Raw genomic sequence first — 12,952 nt, forward strand, 5'->3', positions numbered from 1 at the left:
CAGAAGAAAGAGGCTTTGGATGTGGTTATGCAAAGAAGCTGTTGTCAAAGAACATAACTGTGATGGATAACGGCACACACATACACCCATGGCAGGGGGTTGGAACTAGATGATCTTTAAGGTCCCTTCCAATCCAAACCATTCTATGATTCTATGATTCTATGAATATGTTGTTGGACTGCTGCCATTCACCGTGTGAGAGGTTTGGTGGAGGGTATTTCATGTAGCTGCAGGAAATGGGCTATTTGGAAGAAAAATCGCAGTGATCTTCCTGGACAAGAGCTATGAGTATTGAAAGTTTGCAGGGATAATTCATCCTGGAAGGAAGCAAGAGCCTCCAAAGAGTCTTGCAGAGCTATGTGGCAAGAGGCACTGGGAGTGCAATATTTAGGGCACAGGGAAGGCAGACAAGAGAGGGGAGCTTTTTGTCCTGTTACTTGGGTGGGAGTGAGCACTGCAAGGACATGCTGTCAAGAGGTTATTGGAAGGGTGACCTTTTGTATGAGATTAAACGTGCCAAGGTGGACCTTGTCCCCATTGAAGTCAGTGATGATACTGACTATTTCTACTGACATTAAGGTGGCCAGGGTCCCACTCATGATCTGAAATAAAAACAGAAAACTAGGATAGCTTTAAAATCTTTTTGACATCAAATATCCATGGCCATAGTAGTAATACTTAGGCGTTGAATCCAAAAGATCTCTGCTAGGCATTTTCTAGGAGAAGGGTGTCAGTTTTTCCACTTTATAGAAAGAGAAGCTGAGGTCTGTGTGAGACTTCCACAAGTACAAAAGAATTTGGGTGCTTAAGTCTGATTTTCATTACATTGCTGGAATTGGGAGAGGGGGGAGAACAAATACCCTGGCTCCTGGCCTGTTGACGAGACCACTACACAGGCTGTTAAAGGACTTGTTTTCCTTTCTGATTACATGTCACCATTTAAATCCAACAGCTTCTACTTTAAAAGGAAAAGAGTGCATGCTCAATTCTAGAGTAATTAGGTAATGTTGGTATTATGCTCTGAAGCTGTAAAGTGCTAATTTATGTAAAAAGCAAGTAGTAGTCTTATTAGTGCTTGAGTATGATATCATCAGGCTGACGCATAAGAACAGCAAAGTGTGAAAAATCACATGCATCTGCTGTGCCTTTCTAAAAACAAGTTAAACCGAAAGTAATCAATTGAAAAAATCAGTGTATCATAATTTTGCAGCACTCACAAAGATATGTCTGATAAGAAAACAGGGGTTATCTTTATGTTTCCAAATAAGGGTCTACAAAACTTGAGTTTAAACTAGTTTTAGGGAATGTAAGCTATTTTGAACTATTTACTTTGTTCTCATTTCATTATTTTTCAGGTGTCCGACCGACTTACTGTACATATTTTAGAGCAAAACTGGAAACGTACTGAAATCGAGTCTGTCGCTTCCGAATCATATGGCCCATGGAGCAGCTACTTACACAAGTGGAAACAACACTTGCTGGTGCCAACCAAAATGAAAGGCTGAGCGAAAACAGGAAGTAATCCACACAGAAAGTGTGTAACTAATCTTGAGAGGGATGGCAGCAAGCCTCCTCTGCAGCAAGCATTCAGGAAAGAAGAAGCACAGATAGGCATCTTCTACACTGAGAATGGCCTGTCTGAGCGAGATTAACCCTTGCCACAGAGAACAAAGATAACATATCGGTGTTCCAGAGAAAAACAGTGTGAAGTACTAGATTGAGATGAGACCCAACTTGAAATATAAAGCGTCACAATAGAGGTTTGCAGTAAAAAGGATTACAGGTTCTCAACTAAAGAAATGCAGTGAAAATCCACTGAGAAGACGGGTCAGACTGGAATGATGCCCAAATTCTTCATACTTGCAAAAGGAAACCACACTGGAGAAGGTGTATGAGAAGTAAGTTGCCTAAAATGCTGAATGAGATGACAAGGTTTATTGCTTACAAATTCTTCTGAACCCACAGCATATTCGTAAAGGCCTGGAATGAATGCTGCTGCCATTACCACACAGTACACAGATTATAATTATTTAATTTAGGAGAAAAAACATAATCAAATCAAAGGAGAAAATGTAAGTGAAACTGCAACTGTCTACTGACAATGTGTGACACGTGACCAACACCACAGCTGCTTGTAACCCTTTATCATCACAAGGAGGATTAAACTACTTCCCCATTTATTTAAATAAAATTCCAAGTGTCAAGGATGCTGGAGAAGCCTTAATGACCACAGTAATTATACTGAAGAACTACTTTCCTACATCCTACAACACTGTTTCGGCACGCACTTGTTTGCTGTACACTGAACCCTTGCAGAGTCCCATGGAAGTCAGTACTTCTCATGTGATTTAGAAAGATTCTGCTGCACATGATACTGTTAGGTCCAATACGCACATCCAAAGTATGTGCTTACCCAAATCTAAACTGACGTACAGCAACAGAACACTTCTCTTATATAACCATTGTGTTAATTTTACTAACATTTTCTTCATGTCAGAACTGTTGGCATTGCAAAGGAAAAATGTGGACTTAATCAATGAAATAATATAATTGCATTTTAGATTGAGTATTATTAAATTCCAGGCTAGACACACAGAGAAGTGTCTCGAGTGGACTGTTGTGCTGCAAAGATGCGACCACCTGGAAACCCAGTCCCACGTACAGACCGTTGTTGGATTTAAGTTGCATCAATTTGATCAGTTGGTGGTTTGAGAAGTTAAGATTCTGTCAGTCTTACTCATACTGAGAAGTATCTTACTTCCTGCGCAGCCTCACTGATTTAAAATAGAATATTTGCATGCAGATACGAGACAGTAGGGTACAGTGTGAAATGATCTGCCTAAAAATGTGACTGTTAATTGTGTGTATAAATGTATCCTGGATTGGGGCCTATATTTGTAATTGTAAATCTTTCTTTTTTTTTGGAGCATTCCAATTCATTCTAATAATAAGCTTCAATTATTTGGTGGGCTTCAGACAAATTACTTGTCAACTACCAGTTCAATTAATTACAGAATGTATGCAATGAACACTTTAGGTGTAATCATCCAGGTCTAATACATACTTAGAAGTATGTACTCTACTTTCTAATAGTTTTTAATTAAATAAAACATTTCATTCTACCTGAATTTTTTTTTAAAGTCTTTGTTGACCCAAAACAGTACTATTATTACTTGTCTCAGTCTCCAAATGGAACAAAATTTTGTTGATACAGTCTAGCCGGTGACTGCTTTCCTTCTCTGTGCTCTATTTAGACCTGGTGTCATTTGGTTTACTACAGAAGCTAATACCACTTTCTCAAAGTCACCTGAACACTTTCCTTTTGTTATTTCTGGTTCCCACTGACACCCGAAACTAAAGAGTAGCAAAAAGGTCTGCGTTGGGGTTCTGTGTGACAGAATACAAACGGAACGATACTTGATCAATGGTTCACTTATGTGTGTGTGTATTTTTGTATGTTTACATCCTCTTGAGCCTCTTCAAGAAATAATGTTCTTAATAAGTTTTCCCATTTTTACAGAGTTACTTTTGCAAAGAAGATACCTTGCAGTGAAATTACCCTTAAGGAAGAACCTCGGTTGCAATCACACAAGCTTGAAGCACTGCGCGAGAGGGCATAATGGTAAAACAATGGAGCTGGTCACCCTTCCGAAGACATTCTCACAGGAATAAGACGATGCAGATGAAGGGTGCAAAGCCACATTCATTATTACTGAAATAAAATATACCAGCATGTTACTATCTTGAGCCATCTAAACAAACAGGAAAAGGTGGGTGGGGAGAGAGTACCACAATTTGCATAGCCTGTGTCCCTTAATTTAGAAGAGCACTTTGATGTGTACATCTTTGGTTCCTGGCATACCAACAAGGTATGCAAGCACATGAAACCCTCTAACATACCCCCAAATGCTTCAGGAAATGTTCCTTGCTCTGGGTAACTCTTTGCTTTTCATAAAGATTTGTTGCTAACAAATACAGTGGTAACCCCCACTCTCAGCAGAGTAACCACTTCCAATCAGCACAGAGATGGATTACCGTGTAAAACCTGGCAAAGAAAAAATAAGTCCCGTGCTGACGAATGGAGATAGCGCATACTCTGTCTCTCTCTGCATTTCCACCGACTCTCCCACACAAGCCAGCTGTGAGGAGCGCAGTATGGATTTGCTTTGACATCACTCCAGTTATCCCCTTGTAACAAATGCCACCAACTGAGAGAAATCCCCAGTGGGCCATCTCTTCCACACTCGGGCTGCCTACCTCACTGACCAGTAGCCTTTCCCAGGAGACCAGACTGTTGACATGGGAGGGCAGATGCTCAGCTCTGGGGAATGCCTGGCTGGTGTCTGGACCATCAGAAGGGAGGTGTGATGGCTTTAGGAAGCTTCTGCCTGGTATCGAAAGTGAACCGAGTTAATCCTGTTTTCTGCCATAGTCTGGACTTTGGTGCTGTTCAAACAGCTGAATTTGCCAAGGTAATTCCTTCCTACCTGGATACCCGGAGGATCTCATGCCCAGATACATGGTTAATCTTGTGTCCACTCTTCCCCCAACCCCACAATCATGTAAGAATAATAGGTCTCTCAGTAAATCGAACTCCCTTCTAGTCAAAACCCCTGTGTTTTCACCCCACAGGCAAAAAAAAAACCCACTGTTTTTCTCACAAAGGGAATTCCTAGGAGAAAAAAAAAAGGCATGTTGAGAGACCAAAACTGATTTCTCTACTTCCTGGGTGCCCATCTGGAACACACTTGTCATGTTCATTGTTTTTCCTTGGGGTGGGCAGTGAAACCAGCAACAGCCATCCAGCTCCCTGCTAGTAAAGAAAAAGCTGGGAGCCTCCTGCGCCGCAGTTCCCTCCCAAGCGCCAGGTGCCCCGGGGAAGGGTGGGATTGAAGGAAGCTGCGAGGAAGACGTCAAAAGCGAGAGCAGACAGAAAATCGTGGCTTGTCTTCTCAATAGCACAGCTTAATCATTTCTACAGAAAGGGCATTTCTTCCAGGATATCATTCTAATATAAAATTTCCTATCAGATAACCCTAGCAGATGTCCTGAACTGGGTTTTCCTGGCCGCTTTGTGAGAGCGTGGGAGGGAACACATAGAAACTCACCTCCACAGTGATCTGGGACAGACAAGTCACAGAGAGTTAGGGATTATATTTTCAGAGTTGCAAAAAAGGACTTAGGAGATCCAAGTCTCCCTGAAATCCCTGGGTATCTTGTTCCAGTGATATATCCCTGGAACTACAAGTATTCAGCCAGCTTGAACATTTCCAGTAAATACCTGGAAAAACACCATCTGGGATTCTCCTTTTTGATTTTCCTTTCCTTCCATTCACCGCACTGTGCAGACGTTCCAGTCTGGAAGGAGTGAGCGGGGCCACATCTGCAACCCACCCTCAGTGCCTGCCTGACCTTCCGATCCAAAATGTTAACACCCAACTGAGGATCCATCTTTTCCCATCTTTTCTGTTGTCATGTTTGATATTTCTCAGTGATTCTTCCTAGATGGGCACAGCAGTCACATTCTGCTTTCAACTCTACTCAGATTCTTCACTGAGGAGTGACTCTGTGAACCCTGCTGCTTTCATTCCCGCCCCTGGCCATCTCCGGCATTCTCCCAATATGCAGTGCCCTGCTTTCTTGCTGTCTGACTGAAGAACCAACTCAGGTATGCAGAAGACTTTGAAGAATACGAGTGAAAAGATTTCTTTAAATAACGGTGGCTTAGATCAGGAGAGGCAAACAGCTGAGGTTCGGGGCTCCCTGCTAGCTCAGTGGTGATGGGCTCATGCTTTGTCCCGCATTCCCCTAGCTGCCTGTCACCAGTCTTCCAGCCATTTCCTGGAAAGCAACCAACTGATTGTGTTCCCACTTTGCTCTGGCCTTAAACAATGACAAACTGGGCTCGTCTGGCACCGCTCTGCTGAGCCCTATCTGGACCCCATTGCAACCCTCAATGAAGAAAGTTCCGTCCTGCCTAATTCTTTGTATGTGGGCTGTAAATACCTGAAGATCCGTTTTGTGTGAGTGAGGTGTCATGGAGGCTGTGACTTCCCCACCAATTCTGGCAGTCTCATGCCAGTTCTCCATAACTCACTTCGGCAAGCTGGCAGCTTCCAGCAACTGAAAGCCAAAAATAGGAAAGGGCATTTGCAGGGCGGTGATATGATGTGTGCTTGGCTTTAAAAAGGATCGCAAACTTAAGGCAGTGGAGAGCAAAAAGGCATACCAGTATCACCATGGATATGTGACATTAAACAAACCACTTGTCATGATACACAGCTGACTACTTGCCAAATGGAACAAGATCTTCTTATTATTCATTGTTTTGTCCTGCAAAACCTGCACAGCCACCAGAAGAAAAAATCTCCAGAAAGGTACTGTCACTTTTCTGACCATCCCTGGCTGTACTGGAGGTCTTGGTTCAATGGCAACTCCCAAACGTCCACCTACTCACTTGCATTTGAAGACCAAAAGGTAAAATCATGGTGGGCACCCTACTTAATTGCTGCCGGAAAGGGAGCTGCAGGGTAGGTCACTTCCTCAAGGTAACTCTGACACTTGAAAAGCTTCCTGCCCTCTCAGGGCTTTGATTCTATCCCTGCTGTCCCTCACAGCTGGGATGTCAACCGGGAATTTTTCTGGCATCTTGTATGTGCCCACCCACTGCCACCCACCCACGTGGCTTTGGGCAGGGAATTGCGCTTCTCCTCTCATCCTCCATACCTTGCTGCACCCGGGAACCCAACTCTGCTTCCATCCCAGGGGGAGACGAGCTGGGGCTAACCCTCCTTTTGGTTTCACCTTCATAGTTCACTGCAGCCAGGTAAGGGCCTAGCCCACCCAAAAGGGGCTGAGCCCACCAAAAGGGCAGCCACATGGGCAGCATCTCTAAGTATCCCATTGGCCCTCACCTGCGCCTCCCCAGGGAGGACCTCCTGCAGGAGCAGAAACCCCATCTCAGCCTACACGATGGACGCTTTGACCTCAAAAGACAAGCACACAATTTCTTGTGTCCTGCCTACCACTGCCCCCTCGGCGAGCCCGTGGGCAACTGGAAGGGGGAAAGCAGAGAGGGGGAGCAGAAAGCCAGGTGAAGGCACTATTGAAAATAGGCCACCATCCCGTGCTTCCCTGCGGCAGCCTCCGCCGACCCCTTGGCGCTTCCCCACAACTTGGGCACGGCCGCCCTCCGGAAAGGAGCTGGTGGATCTGGAGCAAGAGGCAGGAGCGCTGGTCTCCGGGGGGGTTGCGGGGGGCTTGCACACGCGTGGCCCTGACTGGGTGATGCTGCGAGGACACAGGGAAGTGACAGGGGACAGGAGACATGCCCAGCCAGGGCCATCGCCTTTGCAAAGCGCGTACCCACCCGCACCAGCGCGTACCCACCCGCACCAGCGCAGCCTAAACCTCGACAGCATGTTCTGTTTTTCTTTGCCATTCCAAGAAAAAACAATCATAAATAACGCTAATAAACCCCACCAACACGGCCAAGGGCAAGAGTGAGTGGGCACTCGCCCCGCAGACCCCGAGCGGCTGTGGGGCAAACACGAGAGATGCAGGGGGGGGCGGTGGTGGTGCCGGCACCCCACACACACTTCCCGCATGGGGCGCCTGTGTCTCTGGAAAAAGGTGGCTCTCGGATCTCGCCGCCGGGAGAGGGGCCGGCCCCGGGGCTCCCACGCGGGTCTGGGGGGTTTCACGCCGGCGGGGCCGGCACCTGCACGGCGGCCGCGCCGGAGGGGCGGACCTCGCCCCGCCCGGGCAGCGCTGCCGGAGGGAGCGCGCAGCCCCACGCGTGTCCGCGGCCGCCGCGCTGCGGCGACACGAGCGGACAAGGCGGGATGGAGCCGGGAGATGCCCGAGCGCGGAGCCGGTCGGAGCCGTGGCCGTGGGCGGTGGCCTCCGCCGTGGCCGCCCCGTGGGCGGGTGAGCGGCCGTGGGCTCGGAGGGGGCCGCGGGGCGCTGCTCCCTGCCGCCCCGCCGCGCAGCCCCGCTTTGTTCCCGGGGGGGGCGGGGGGGAGATGTGTGTGAAACGCGGAGCGCGGCGCAAGCCACCCACAGACACGCGTGTCGCCTAGCCGGGGGGAGCGGGCTGCTCGGGCGCCTTCCAGAGCCGCCTGGCCCCTTCCCGCGTGTCTCCCTGCACGCGTGTGCCCCTCTGCGTGTGCGCGCTGGGTGTTGGGGTTTTTTTTTTCCTGTCTTTCTTTCTTTTTTTTTCCTTTTTTTTTTTTTTTTTTTTTTTTTTTTTTTTCCCCTCGCTTGCTCCAGGTTTTACTTCTGGTTGCCTGTAAGGGTTTTGCTCCTCCCTTCTGAAATCCTATATTAGCCGTGGCCAAAGCTGGGTAAGAAACACAGCTCATTGTTGGCAAGTGCCGATGAGCCTCGCCGAGGAGTGAAAAACAGCTCCGGGGCTGCGGCAGCGATCGCAGCGCCGGGCACGTAAGCGCCGAGGAGAGGAGAGAGGAGAGAAGCCGGGGAAAGCCCTCTCTATGCTGGGTGACTTTTGCTGACTGCTTCCACCGCCACCTTTGAAGCAAAAGAAGAAAGAAGCCGGGAGGTGAGTGCGGTGGTTCTCGTAGCTGGTGCCGGGTGTCCCTTTTGTGTGCAACAGGAAAAAAAAATGTGACTGTTTAAACACGCGAGGAAAGGTATTTCTCAGCTGCCCGGCTTTACCTCCTCATCGGTGCATTGCTGCATTTTTATTTTTATTTTTTTTTCCCAAAAATAATTAGGACTTAATTCTAAAAGTTGCTGACAGCGGCTAGGTGGGACTTCCCAGTTCTTTGCTCCTTCCCCGCAAGTTCGCGAGAGCGCCGTGGAATACCCGCTGCCTTCCGGGGCGAAGCCGGGGGGCTCGGGCGCCTTTTGAAGGTGCGGGGAGGAGGCGGCTGTTGCCGTATGCAACACTTTCCGCTGATAGGTATGCACAACTTGGAGTGGGAAGGCGTGTTGCTCGCCGGATTAGCGGAGGGGACTGGGATTTTCGTACCGCAGACTCCCCTTTTATTTTTCCCTTTGTATTCCACGGTGAAGGAGCCGCGGTAGGGGATTTTTTTTTTTTTTTTTAATTTTTTAATTTTTTTTTTCCCCGACCCCCGAGAAAAAAGAGGACGGCGGGACCGGCGAAGTCGTTTCTCCCAGGGCCAGGCAGATGCAGCCCGTCCGGGAGAGGGCGGCTGGATGTCCGAGGGTGTTATTTTTCCTAATGTATTCACACGCTAACTTTCCAGGTGGGCGATGGCGGACCACATGATGGCCATGAACCACGGGCGATTCCCCGACGGATCCGGCGGGCTTCACCACCACCCCGCGCATCGGATGGGCATGGGGCAGTTTCCCGCCCCCCATCACCACCACCAGCAGCAGCAGCCGCCGCAGCAGCACGCCTTCAGCGCCCTGATGGGCGACCATATACATTACGGAACCGGGAATATGAACGCGAGCAGCGGGGTGAGGCACGCCATGGGGCCGGGGGGCGTGAGCGGAGGGCACCCGGCCGGCAGCATGCCGCCCCCCGCCCGCTTCAGCGGCTCCCAGTTCATGGCCCCCCCCGTCGCCAGCCCAGGAGGGCAGCTGAGCGCCAGCATGCAGCTCCAGAAGCTGAACAACCAGTACTTCAGCCACCACCCCTACCCCCACAGCCACTACATGCCGGACTTGCACCCCGGTAGCCACCAGCTGAACGGCAGTAGCCAGCAGCAGCATTTCAGGGACTGCAACCCCAAGCACGGCGGCGGCGGCGGCGGCGGTGGCAGCGGCTTGCCGCCCGCCGTCCCCCACGTCCCCGCGGCAATGCTGCCGCCCAATGTCATAGACACTGACTTCATCGACGAGGAGGTCCTCATGTCCTTAGTCATCGAAATGGGGCTGGATCGCATCAAGGAGCTTCCCGAGCTGTGGTTGGGACAGAACGAGTTTGACTTCATGACAGACTTCGTTTGCAAACAGCAGCCCAGCAGGGTGAGCTGCTGATTCATTTAAAACAAACAAAGGACTTTCTATCGGTGCGAATGAAAACATTCCCCTAGACACGGTGTCTCACTTTTCAGGGCTTGAAAAGGTGAGAATCTGGAAAGCAGAGTCAACTATGCGCTTGTATAAATTCTTTTTTTTTTCTTTTTTTTTTTCCCTCCTTAAATCGCTGCCACTTTTTTGTAGCTTTGACATTCACGTCCCCTCCTGTAGTAATAATTTCTAGCAAACTCTGCCTTTTTATGTTGGCCACCCCCCTCCCCTCCTCGCTCTCTTAATTTCCTCGCAGTAACGTGCCCATAATTCCCACAGTGCTGAACTGTTAGATATTAATCTCGGCAAATTGCTTAATCTAGTGGATTTTGTAAACGATGATTTCCAATGACTTGAACTGCATTCAAATTCTGAGCGAACAGGGAAAAAAATGCATTAGTTGGTTGCATGAACTTTGAAGGGCAGATACTACTGCACAAATGCTGCCATCTTGCTTAATTTTTAACTATGCATTGCAGTGCAGACTAATAATTTTTTTTTTTTTTTAATACGCTAAACTGGAAGCTTAACAGATGTGGGCCAAACCTTTCCAGATCAGGAAAAGTAATACTGTTACTTAAAAAGTCTGCTACCCATTCCCCCTCCCCCATATGTACAGACAATAATATGGTGTGGATGGAATGTTGACTAGTGGCAAACATTTCACAGATTATTTTTTTTTATTTTGTTTCTGTCTTCAGCATTTTGACACTGTGCTAATATAGTTTATTCCGTACATGAAAAGATACTACTGTGTTGAAAGCTTTTCAGGAAATTTTGACAGTATTTTTGTACAAAACATTTTTTTGAGAAAATATTGTTAATTTATTATATTTTAATTTGCCAATGTCAATAAAAAGTTAAGAAATGCTTTAGTTTTTCTAGAAGTCATTTACCAGTATTTTTTTCTTCAAAACTCTTCCCCACTGTCCCTGGTAAGTGGAACATCTATCTGTACAACCGTGTTGGTGTGCAAAAAGACATTCCAAAATAGAAAGTACACTACACCCATATATATGTCATGGTGAACTCGGTAGGTGAGCGGGATTTGAACATACTTACAGCATAAAGCCTCATACGTAACATTGTAATATGCCTGTCAGTGTGGTTTTATGAAAAATGAAGTTGCCGAGGCGCAACTTTTTTGTGACTTGCCAACATACTTGCTTTAAATGTAGTTGTCCAGAGTTATGATGCATAAAGTATTTATTATATTTATCTATTAAACTTGTAATTTTATAAATCTGCTTTCATTTATATAGTAGACTTTGTTCTTTTGTATATTTGTTATCTCACCTGGAAGAGCTGTGTAAAAAGACCAAGCGCGTAAAATGCAAGTATTTGTAACTTGGGAAGGGAGGGTGGTGGGTGTCGTCCCGCCCCTCGCACCTCACAGGGTTAACACGGGAGGTTGCTGCATCGATCCAGATCTGATTGTGCTTCATTTCCAGTGACTTAGGAGAACGGGCATATATCCTTAAAATATTCCACCGGGGGACATCTCCAACCCTTCTGTCCCAGAAATTGCTACCAACTAAAGCCACGGGCAAATCCATAGAGGTCTACTTTAAACATTTGGGAGGAAAACGCCCATTATTATAAGGTAATTGACACCTTGCTCCTTTAGTGCCAACTGTTGCAGCCCTCTGCCCCCACTCAGCCTTTGGCAAAGCTCCCGCACAAGTTATTACTTCAGCGAGGACTCTGGGATCAGGACCCTAATAATACATGTAATCCCCTTTAGCCACGCTTCCCAGGTTCGACACAGGAGCGATACCACTGTGCTTACTTTTTGCTTATTTTTTCAGCCATGTCTTCTGAATTTAATAGGAAGAAAAAACAGCATAGTAGATGTTAAATTTTAAACATGGGCACGTAAACAGGGGAGGATATCGCCACACAGTGGGAGTGTAAATAGGAGTGCTTTGGATCAAGCTGGGAAATTAAACTGATTACTATTGCTAAAATTGTCCCAGATGGTGAGAAAAGTGATAGTTGACCTTCTTTGCCTTACAAACACGAAGCAGCTAGTATCTTTTGTGAATGTAAAAAAAAAAATATTATGCTTGTATTAAAGTATTATCAAAAGTAGAAAGAAGTGTACACTTCTGGGAAAACTCCCTGCAGGTGGTAAGAGCCTGTTCTTGAGCAACTATCAGCACCCAAGAATTTAGAAAAAACAACCTTCTGGTTTCAGCCAGTGATTGCTAATGTTTTGTGACAGTAAATTTAACATCAAATGGCAGCGAATCATAACGTATCAACTCACCAATAACGTAAAAGAGCGTTGAGAAGAATACAGCTGTAGTTTTAACAGCCATTGCCCAACTTGCCACTATATAAATCCTTTTTCCATTTCCAGGCTGTTCTGCACATGATGCATTGCCCTCTTCTGCTGGAGTTGGGGAGGATACCAAATCTCATAGATGTTTAAAGCCTCCACCATTAACCCAAAACAAAAGGGAATACTCTCGCTTTAATGATATAAGCACTTTTGCTTCATAAAGTTGGTTAAACAACAGATTCTTCACAGCTGAGACATCACTACTTAAGTCTGTCAACATTAAATCCTTCCATATAAGCTTTTCCAAGAATAGGCAGTTTTCCGGGCACGCTGGTAGAGGCTATTTGCGTATGACTCCTTGTAAAACTCCTGAGAGCTGCTGCCTCTAAACAACAAGCAGCTACTGAAAGCACTGGCTTTGGGCAAGGCATCGTCAAGGAGTTTTACAATTTCCTAAAAGTAGACCCCGGGGAAATTTGCAAAACAATCCTATTGCCTACCTTGTCCCTTAATTTCTAATGAAGAGTCAGATCCCAGTGGATGGCGCAGCTACGTATCTTCGTATTCATAATATCATCCACCAAGCGATATTGGGAGCCTGACCCTCATCTTCCTGGCGTGAACCCCTTGGCAATGCTCCCACTGGCTGAAGCAGTAACA

General features: G+C 46.9%; 1 protein-coding gene across 1 annotated transcript; it reads left to right on the forward strand.

The window, feature by feature from the left end:
• The first annotated feature begins 8,280 nt into the window (after positions 1-8,280).
• CITED2 (Cbp/p300 interacting transactivator with Glu/Asp rich carboxy-terminal domain 2) lies at positions 8,281-11,231 on the forward strand. The gene is made up of 2 exons (XM_063329461.1): positions 8,281-8,560; positions 9,234-11,231. The coding sequence occupies exon 2, from the start codon at positions 9,241-9,243 to the stop codon at positions 9,973-9,975; it is 735 nt and encodes a 244-aa protein (XP_063185531.1). The 5' UTR covers positions 8,281-8,560; positions 9,234-9,240; the 3' UTR covers positions 9,976-11,231.
• Positions 11,232-12,952: the final 1,721 nt, after the last annotated feature.

The sequence above is a fragment of the Chroicocephalus ridibundus genome, chromosome 3 (genome assembly GCF_963924245.1).
Source record: "Chroicocephalus ridibundus chromosome 3, bChrRid1.1, whole genome shotgun sequence".
Taxonomy (NCBI): domain Eukaryota; kingdom Metazoa; phylum Chordata; class Aves; order Charadriiformes; family Laridae; genus Chroicocephalus; species Chroicocephalus ridibundus.